The following is a 9,661-nucleotide window of genomic DNA, read 5'->3' as shown; positions in this document are numbered from 1 at the left end:
AACACACAAATTTAGGAATCAAAACAACACCAAGAACAAGAAGAACAAGTTGTGGAGCAGCTGAGCTTGACTTTTAAAAAGTCCTCAAAGAAGCTTCTGAAGCACGTACCGAAAAAGAGACTGACTCCAGAAAGAAGAAAGAAAGACTTTCACGTGTTTTGATACTTGCGTACATACAAGTCTATATACAATCTTTATCTATACATGTATGCGTAGAAATTGCAGCGTCTCAAAAGCAGCATCACATCATCATCATCATCATCATCGACATTCAGCAGCAACTTCGCCTCCACGTCAAGAATCTTTCTTCCGGTGCTTTTCCAATTTCCAGTAAGGTTCGTTAGTCTCTGACTTTTTACCCATGTCTATCCGTTTTCACCTTTAATTCCCTTCTATAAATATATGTGTTTGAAAATTCGTTTAACATTAACTTTTTTTCTTGTTTTAACTCAATATCCCCAGATCTTGTAAATTTTAGTTATTGCTATTACAGGTATGTGTGTGCATGTATGTTTTTTTTTTCTCTTTCTCCAAATTAACATTAAGATGCTGTCATTTGATCTGATGATCAAAGCTGTTTAGTTTAATTTCCTTGTGTATTCCAGCAATCTTTACTAGATTTCATTGCTCATCATCGTTTACTTATATATGCGTGTCTGTCTATATATATATATATATATATATATATGTCTGCATACGTCTGATGTTGACCGTTGCATAATTCTATTCTGTTAGTTAATTTGCTAGCAGTGGCTTGTTGATAGGTTATTGATTAAAATTAGATATTTTGATGCCCTTAATTAGTGTGTTTTTCCCAGTTTAGTAGATCTCGGATTGCTGCTTGATTCATTCTTGATTTGATCAAGGGAAAATACAAAGCTTGTTTTAGACAACATATCTGTTTAAAGAGATGAAATTATTTCAATGGGTTGTTTTACATTTGTATTTCTTTTGAGCTGAAATTTAAGAATCTCTCCGTCTGGCTGCCAAAGTGTTAAAAAGATTGATACCTTATTACTACTTTAACAACTTTGTTCACTTGCTTTATGATGACAGTTTCTTAAGTTTCTCTTTCTACTTTAAACTTTAACTTCTGTAACGATGCCAATTTTGCAGGCATGGGACTGTATAATCTTACAACAAGCCGCTTCGTTCATGGTTGAATCTGGGTTTAATTATGAACTCTGTACTGTGTTGAAGTTAGTGTTGGAATCTAATTGACTGCATAAAGCATACATCTTGAGGAATATGGAGAGTGGACCAACTCATAGTGTTCGAGTGGTTAGATGCCCAAGATGTCGAATGCTGCTTCCAGAGCCACCAAATATTCCAGTATACAAGTGTGGTGGATGTGGCACTGTTCTGCAAGGTAACTACTTAAGAGACTACTCAGTAAGAAACTATGGTATATCATTCTTGTCATGTGAGATTAGAAATTCTAAACTGTTGAGGAGTGTGCTTAGGATGATTTGGTTCTCCAATTTATCGGTCTACTCTAAAATTTTTCTCTATTTGACTGAAATTAAGGATGTAATTACTCTTGTTAGATTGACATAGTCTTTTAGTGTAAGATTTTGAATAGTGGTACTCTCCATTGTACGGAGTGTTTGCTAATTGATATAAGTTCTTATATTGCTAAGCCATCCTTGATACATGTAATTTCAATGCCATGAATTCCTTCTACTAAGATTTCTTTGATGGATTAAGTTTGTTAACTAACTTCTACCAATTTTCTTCCTGCCTGCAGTAAAAAATCGAAAGAAAAATGCCAATGGCACTACTTCTGTCTCACATGAGACAGAAACTGCTCAGATGAATGAGTCGAATCATGTCTCTGAGGTTGGAGAACCTGGCAGCTCTAAGCAAAAAGCAATTCTTCCTTCTTCAGCCGAATGTTGTTCGGATCAAAACCAGGGAGGAGATCAAAAAATGTTCAGATATCATGTCTTTGAGGTTGGAGAATGTAGCAACTCCAGTCAACAAGAAAATCTTCCTTCCTCGGCTGGACGTTCCTTGGACCAAAATGGGGAAGGGGATCAAAAACAATCCGGAGATCATATCTCTGAAGATGGAGAAGCTTGCAGCTCTAGTCAAAAACAAATTCTTCCTTCCTCAGGTGAATGTTCTTTGGACCAAAACAGTGGAGGGGACCAAAAAATATCCACAGATCATGTCTCTGAAGATGGAGAATCTAGCAGCTCTAGCCAAAATTCAATTCTTCCTTCCTCAGGTGAATGTTCTTTGGACCAAAACAGTGGAGGGGACCAAAAAATATCCACAGATCATGTCTCCAAAGATGGAGAATCTAGCAGCTCTAGCCAAAATGCAATTCTTCCTTCCTCAGGTGAATGTTCTTTGGACCAAAACTATGGAGGGGACCAAAAAATATCGAGAGATCATGTTTCTGAGAGTGGGGAATCTAGCAGCTCTAGTCAAAAAGCAATTCTTCCTTCATCAGGTGAATGTTCTTTGGATAAACAACTATCCAGAGATTGCAGTGTTGCAAATTCTGAAGAGTTAAATTCATCAGATGAAGATCAAAACAACAAAAGTGATCACTATGAGTCTCAGGATTGCAACATCAAACAGCCTGGAGTTTCCATTAAAGTTTGTTCATCATTTGAGGATGCTAATCATGAAAATGAAGATCTGTCTCAATTGGCGAGAGCAAATTCAGAAGTGGAGTTAAATGAGATGAGCTCACCGCATGCCGGAGCAAAATTGGCAGAGGACGTTAATAGTCAGAGTAATACAACTGTGAGAAGCTCAACTACTGACAACATGGCAGGAAAGGAAAACAATTCTACTGTTACTTCTCATAAGCTGGCAGCAGAAAGCTTTTCATCGGATGTTCTTTTATCTTCCCCCGATGAACAGCCAAAGCAGCGTCAGATGAATGTCAACCTCAGTTATGAACGCAGAGATTTTTTCAGCCCCCAATCTGACGTCAGCAGCAAAGCTGAATACTTCAAGGCTAAATCCCCCAGATTCAGAAACTCTTATGAGTATGATGGCAGTGTCTCGTCATATGATGGAGCGGATGACCAAGTCCCTCACCAGCATGTGAATTTACATGAAAATACTTTCCAGGTTGCGAACTCCGTTACATCTGAAAAACGGTGCAGAAGGGACAAGTTGATACTGGGGAATAGCATTATGAATGGTAATTCCAAAATGCAACATCCCAGGAATCATTCATCAGCTTCGCCTGATACAAGGCCTTATATCACAGATTACAGGAAGTGGAGTGGGGATGAGTTGCTAGGATCCACAGGACATGGCCTTCCAGTAAGCAATGTGACAAGATTACAGGATGATGAATTTGCATCTCCATTGCCTTTCTATCAAAGACGTTTTCCAGCTGGCTATGAAAGTGTTAGCACATCCAGTCCATTGCAAGATGAGTTCCATCACAGCCCAGGTGAACAGGAAAAGATCAAACTGCTGAAAATGGTTTATGAACTGCAGGATCGAATTAACAAAACTTGCCATGTAAATGAAAAGGCAAATAGAAGGGTTTCCGCAGGCATTGCTAGTATGGAGAAGTATAATCCTGCCCAGAACAGTAGTGAGATACCCGAAGATGAATTTTTACATGACTATTATAGGTGTGCTGAAAGAAGGATGCCGGTGAGCAACTGGCCTCACCAGCATAAACTCCCACACATACCCTTCTCAGGGGAAGCAACAGCCAATAGACAGCATATGAGCTGCTCCTATATGCATTGCTATTCGCAAGACTTGCAGTGCTCAGTGCCATTGCCTCCACCCTTCCTTTCTCATAATAAAGGACTCCGTAGCTTCCCCGTCCACTCTGGTGCCAGTTGTTACAATTCCAATGGCCCTTGTCCCTCAAGCCCCCAACAATTTGCAGACTCCAAATTCCCCCTATGGCACTGTGAAACCAAGTCTGATTATCAAAGGCACGAAGATCATTGTTTGAAGGAGAAACATTTCGTGGCAAAGAGACATCTCCGTCCCACAGCTGGAGGCGCCCCTTTCATAACTTGTTACAGTTGCTTGTATCCACTGCAGCTCCCAGCAGATTTTCTTGTCTTCAAAAGGAGGTTCCATCTGCTAAGGTGTGGTGCTTGTTCTAAGGTTCTTAAGTTCTCACTTAAAAGAAGAACTCACATAGTTCCATATACACCAGAGGCTGCAACCCCTTCACCTAGTCAGCTTGTTGACTACAATGATGCTATTAATAGAAGAAATTCAGTTTCTTCTTCTCGTGGCAACGGTTGTTCACCTGCTGACCCTGTCTCCTGCTCAGATGATTATGGACTATCACATTGTAAAAGTTGCTCTACTGATGGAGATCCTGTTATCATTGCACCATTTCGCAATGGCCAGGGAATCACAGGTGGCAGAAATTTTTCATATGATTCTTCTGAGTCAATGAAAGAGAGGCCACAGTTTGTTAGAAAACAGCCTGGAAACAAAAATAAGAATCCTGTGGAAACACAAGCATCACCAGAGCCTTCCTTGAATAAATCCAGACCAGGGAAAATATCTTCAGAAATTGAGGAGTTGCCAGCAAAAGGTTCCCCTCTTCACCAGCTGATGGGATATTCTTCTCCTAGCCAAGTGCTAAAAGGGTCTGGTCCATCTAGCTCTGGGACAAGCTCACACTACATATAAAGAAACCTGAGGTCACAAAACAAAAAGAGTTTGCTCGAAACAATGCAACATATGGACGTGGAAGGTGAGAAAAGCAGTGGTTCGTTACTTGTTGCTCACCCGATAATTTTTTGAGGTTTTTCTCAATACATATAGGTTCTTTATATTTATATAATTGGCATAGAATTGAATTCATTGTTCTGAAGTATATATTAGAAGTATAAAATAAGGTTTTCATTTTTGCATGATAGAAACTGGAAAAAAATTCTATCTTATTTGTTCAGTTTTGTAATGTACAGTGGACCCTTTGATCATGTAGAATAAATATTCAGATTTTTGTTCATTCAGTTTTGTTACGAGCAGTGAACTCTGATACATTCTAAACTAGTACAGAACTGTATACAAATTGAGAGAATGTTGACATGGGCATAATTAAAGAGTGCAGATGCCATTCTCACCGGAAATTTGGATTCAGTTAGTATAGTTTCTTCCTTTTTTTTTTTTTTCTCCCAATTTCCAATTACAATAACTGCATTAGTTTTGTACTTAAAATTCAGATAATCTTCCTATATTGCAGCTGCGTTGGAATGAAAACCCTAGACCAAAAAAGTGTAGAAAATTTATTTGAATCTTGCACTTTATTATCTAACCATCGCCGGAAACCAAAAAAAACAAAGATTGCAAATCGTGGCACCATAAACACTTAATCACCTATCATTCTTTATCAGACATCCCCCCAACATTCATCAGAGAACATAATCATAAGTTGAAACAATGACAAACGATAAATCAGCATGACTGTAGGGCAACTATTATGCACCCGCTCGCAGGCAATATTCAAATGCAGGGCGTGCATTTCTGAGAGTACAGAGATTTCAACTCATATGAACGTACATGTATGAGAGTCCACTAATAGACCAACTTGAGTGGCAAATATGTTACTATCGGCGCGGGTAAGGCGTGTGAAATATGAATCATCCATCTCTTGCCGCCACCTGTTACTGCATGCATGCAATTCATATAAAGTGAAGACTTTGATCAGGTTTGTTCCTTATCGGTGAAGCTGCACCATTTTTGAGGATGATTTTCAAAATTTTACTTTTCTTTTGGTTTTGATTTCAGTCCTTCAATAATGTAGTTAGTTACTAATAACATACTCACTTAAGCAATACACAAAGCTACTACAATACTTTCATTCACTGAAAATCTCAGCTTTTGCCCGGGGAATGTGTGACTAACTCAAATTGTGCTCCAAGCAGCTTTTTCTTGTATGTGAAATCCTTATAAACAATACATTTACTTGATAGGTTCATTTGAAACTGTCTCTATATCTGTTTCTTCGATTTGAGACTATGGAAATTCTCTGGTCCTGAAGCATGTTCATGTTGGGGGCCAACAATCGCGTATACCGATCAAAATACAGAAGCTGCTTCAAGAGAAGTGCAAACTCTCTAGGGAATTTCAGTCCATAGGACTCGCTAACCCGAAGCTGTCATAAAAATAAAACAAACATTAGGCACAAGGAATTGAAACCATGTAGAGCAAAGATTAATCAGATTTAACAACTAAATCTATTTCAACAAAATCTTATAATCCCTTTCCAGAATTGTTTGCATGCTTTCCTGGTCTGACTTCTGCATATTCCGAATCCTTGCTCATTTCTCACCCTCTATACCCCAAAAAATTGACATGTGATGATTACCCTTTTTCACACTCTATGTCCATACACACAAATTTATTTTTCTAATACATAATTCATAGCTGTGAATTAGAGGTAAAAGTGAAAACGATTCATGACTTTCTTTCTGGATATTCAAAGGCTGCAAAAGTGTCACCTAAGGCCACAGCAGTAACATTTGGTAATTAGGAGATCAAGAACGACTGATGAGCTCGAGGAAATTTAAATGGTGTACGCATTATATGTAGCCGTATTGAAGCTTATGCAGTCATGGAAAAAATTTAAACAGATCAGCTTACAAGATCAAGGAAAAGAGCATTCATCTGTCTCTCATCAACCACTATATTTGCAGACACAGCAGTAGTATTTGTAGTTGTTCCTCTGGCTGTTGCAACAACTAATTCTGTATCCAGTTCCTGCATACATTCAAAACACAGTTGACTAGAATATAAGGATCATGGATACAAATAGTCAGAAAGACAAGTAAGAATAAACAACATTGTCAGTTAAGCAAGCTTAGCTAGTCACAATCTGGTTCATTGCCCAGCAGATGGTTGCTCAAATTGAATTTGATAATGAGGTGGCACAAACAAATTTAAGAACAATAAAAAGCATGCATTTAGTAGTTTAATACTTGCCTGTATAGATGAAAATATCTTTTCCAAATCTCTAGCAAAGGCCTTAGCGTCAATATCCTTGTCTGTAGCTCCCATTTCAATCAGGGCTGAAGCCATTGACTCGTATTCTTCGGTTGCAATTGATGCCAAAAACAAATCCATAGCAGCCCATGTTTTTGGGGATATACGTCCAACAATTCCTGTAAAATAAGTTGAGATTGTGTTACTGCATGAAAGTAAATGGTAACTTTAATGGAATGACTATAAACCCTCATAGCCCCTAGCCTATAATGATCACATACAGGCTCCTTGAAACACTCATTATTAATCAAGCATGAACAGTTGGATATTCTCAAAATGAAGCTTAGACAAATTTTTAGTACTGAGAGATCTCAGACTACAGATTATGCACTAAACAAATATTTAACAATCAAGACCTCATCCGATGATGAGTTCAAGTTTCATACAGATCATCAAAACAATAATGAAGCATTTAGTAAGAACTCATGATAAAAACTGCAGAATCTAGGAAGAGACCAGAGTTATAAGCCAATCATATGTGAGAAGAAACAGATGAATAAATACCAAAATCAAGAAAACCAATCCGACCATCACGCAACAACCATAAATTGCCAGCATGAACATCTGCATGGAATGTTTCGCAGGCGAGCAGGCTACCAAACCTGCAGGTTGATATCATTTACATGTTCAATTTTTTTAACATTGGCCATGTCCACTAAGACCATAAAATTTTTCAAGCAAGTGAAATTCCTGTTCATACCACACATTTAGGGCAGTTATGAGACTGTTCTCTGGACTAGAAACAAGGGAGCTTATAGAGTCAAGGTCGGTAAGAGGAACTCCATATAGCCTCTCCATTGTCAGAACACGACGGGTGCTGCAGTGTTGATAAACTTTTGGAGCTGTAGCTTGCCTTGTGAGTCCCATGGCTTCTAGATATCTCCTAAAGGACTCAATGTTTGCAGCCTCCTTCTTAAAGTCGACTTCTTCAAGCATCGATTCCCGTATGTCTTTGACAATACCAACCTACTAAAGGATGAAAGATTAAATCTCAAGTACAAGAGTTAATTGTTTCAATAAGAAAAGTGGTCAGTTGAGTAAAGGAAATGCGTGGATGAAGAGAAATACTATGTCAGTCAAAATAAAGATCACATGAGGAGAAACCGACAAAAAGTAAACACAAAATCAAGGGAATAAAATGAACCATATTAATGGCTTATTTACTACTCAATTATATGTTATATAGCCATACGCTCTGGTCCTAGGAAACGAGCAAAATTTACCATTGATGTACGGCTCAGTTCAGGATTCAAGAACTCCAATATGCGAGCAACAACATAAACAAAGTTCAAATCTGCCACTAATACATCCTCTATCCCAGGTTTCAAGACCTTGATGACTACATCATCTTGGGAACCTCGGAGCCTTGCACCATGAACCTAAGTCGAATATTGAACATTTCCATATCAGTATCCTTGAAATATTAAAAACAACTAAGGCAGAAATGGTGGGAGAAGGGACAAACAATAACCTGTGCTACGGAGGCTGAGGCAATCGGTGTTGGGTCAACATATTCATAAACACTTTCTATTGGCCTTCCTAAATCCTCAAGCAAAGTCCTTTTTATCTCTCCAAATGGAACTGCAGGAGTTCTATCAAAACAGTTCTGAAATTCCTCAACATATTCTGGAGGGAATAAGGTGGGAGAAGATGCTATAAACTAGCAAAATAGAATCCAGATTAAACACTATACATAATACTCTACATAAGAAAGAATGAATAACTAACTTACGACCCTCACCTGGCCCAATTTAATATAAGTTGCTCCCATGCGTTCAAATAATCTCCGCAAATACAGAGGGGACAACAATCCCAGCTGCAGTTCAGTTGGTAATCCACTGGTTGAACTTCTTGACTGCAATTTAAAGGATTTTCACAACATTCTCAAAATATAAAAATTCCGAACAAAACTCTAGCTGAAAACAGACCCACATCAGAATTTGTAACTATTAACAGATAAAATAATCAGAATTTAAAAGTAACCAAACATAAACAAAAAACCTTTGATACATCAGTTAGCCACTCGCTACCAACCCCAACAAATGCTTGTATCCCTTGAGCTAGTCGTATAGCGCCACGTGGGCCCGTGTTTATAGATGTCTGAACTATATCCTCCACCAATTTGGGCAAGTTCTCAATACTATCTGCAATTAAATATATAATGACAGTTGATAAAACTCCAATAATTTCAGAATAATTAGTGAAATTTGACTAGAAAAATGAAAATAAAAAAACTGAACTTTGAAGGCGAGAAGAGAAGAGATCCTGTGTTTGTGAGTACTGAGCAAGTAAAGTGAATCTCTTTGACCGGTAATTGAACTTCCTCAATCCAGATGGTACGCCTCTAACTGCCGGCAACTGTAATTCATCCCCAAAAAAAAAAAATTTAATAATAAATTTTAATTTATTATTATTTATTTTATAAATGGATGAGTTGAAGAGAAAATTTTAAGAAACATGTAAGAAAGGCAACCTGAGGAGGATGCAATAACGGCAAGCGAGTGCCTCTGAATGCTGAAATTGCCATTTTCTCGTTCCGCTTTTTCTTGACAACAGCTGGTAGACTAGCGTTAACAACAAAACAAAACAGTTGCTCGCTTATATGTTGTTTACTATCTGGTGCGAAACGTTGTCGTTTCGTTATTGGCGGCTTTTCGGAAGTTCT

The 9,661-nt window shown here is 38.1% G+C and overlaps 2 protein-coding genes across 3 annotated transcripts; one reads left to right on the top strand and one right to left on the bottom strand.

Moving 5' to 3' along the window:
• On the top strand, nucleotides 1-4,916 carry LOC18043612. The gene is made up of 3 exons (XM_006435890.2): nucleotides 1-335; nucleotides 1,117-1,369; nucleotides 1,748-4,916. Exons 2-3 carry the CDS (start codon nucleotides 1,249-1,251, stop codon nucleotides 4,639-4,641), a joined length of 3,015 nt encoding a protein of 1,004 aa, XP_006435953.1. The 5' UTR covers nucleotides 1-335; nucleotides 1,117-1,248; the 3' UTR covers nucleotides 4,642-4,916.
• A 405-nt stretch (nucleotides 4,917-5,321) lies between these two features.
• On the bottom strand, nucleotides 5,322-9,554 carry LOC18043611 (uncharacterized aarF domain-containing protein kinase At5g05200, chloroplastic). 2 transcript variants are annotated; one of them, XR_002906105.1, is made up of 12 exons: nucleotides 9,470-9,554; nucleotides 9,237-9,354; nucleotides 8,998-9,140; nucleotides 8,738-8,851; nucleotides 8,468-8,656; nucleotides 8,220-8,375; nucleotides 7,697-7,962; nucleotides 7,501-7,598; nucleotides 6,937-7,115; nucleotides 6,598-6,714; nucleotides 5,782-6,109; nucleotides 5,328-5,621 (listed from the first exon to the last, which is right to left on the bottom strand). XR_002906105.1 is itself a non-coding variant. In XM_006435889.2 (11 exons), the coding sequence occupies exons 1-11, from the start codon at nucleotides 9,521-9,523 to the stop codon at nucleotides 5,930-5,932; spliced, it is 1,614 nt and encodes a 537-aa protein (XP_006435952.1). In that variant the 5' UTR covers nucleotides 9,524-9,554; the 3' UTR covers nucleotides 5,322-5,929. The 2 variants fall into 2 exon arrangements, 1 of the variants encoding a protein (XP_006435952.1); XM_006435889.2 differs by having other exon boundaries at nucleotides 5,322-6,109.
• Between the last annotated feature and the right edge of the window lie 107 nt (nucleotides 9,555-9,661).

The sequence above is a fragment of the Citrus clementina genome, unplaced genomic scaffold, assembly GCF_000493195.1.
Source record: "Citrus clementina cultivar Clemenules unplaced genomic scaffold, Citrus_clementina_v1.0 scaffold_4, whole genome shotgun sequence".
In the NCBI taxonomy this organism is placed as follows: Eukaryota; Viridiplantae; Streptophyta; class Magnoliopsida; order Sapindales; family Rutaceae; genus Citrus; species Citrus x clementina.
This window is presented reverse-complemented; position numbering and strand designations above follow the sequence as displayed.

Excerpts from the sequence above, each read along its gene's own strand:
- LOC18043612 (XM_006435890.2), top strand. The coding sequence starts at position 1,249 with ATGGAGAGTGGACCAACTCATAGTGTTCGAGTGGTTAGATGCCCAAGA. Across the intron at positions 1,370-1,747 it reads ATGTGGCACTGTTCTGCAAG|TAAAAAATCGAAAGAAAAAT; the intron begins GTAACTACTTAA and ends TCCTGCCTGCAG.
- LOC18043611 (XM_006435889.2), bottom strand. The coding sequence starts at position 9,523 with ATGGCAATTTCAGCATTCAGAGGCACTCGCTTGCCGTTATTGCATCCT. Across the intron at positions 7,599-7,696 it reads ATAACTGCCCTAAATGTGTG|GTTTGGTAGCCTGCTCGCCT; the intron begins GTATGAACAGGA and ends ATCAACCTGCAG. Across the intron at positions 7,116-7,500 it reads GATTGGTTTTCTTGATTTTG|GAATTGTTGGACGTATATCC; the intron begins GTATTTATTCAT and ends CTTATTTTACAG.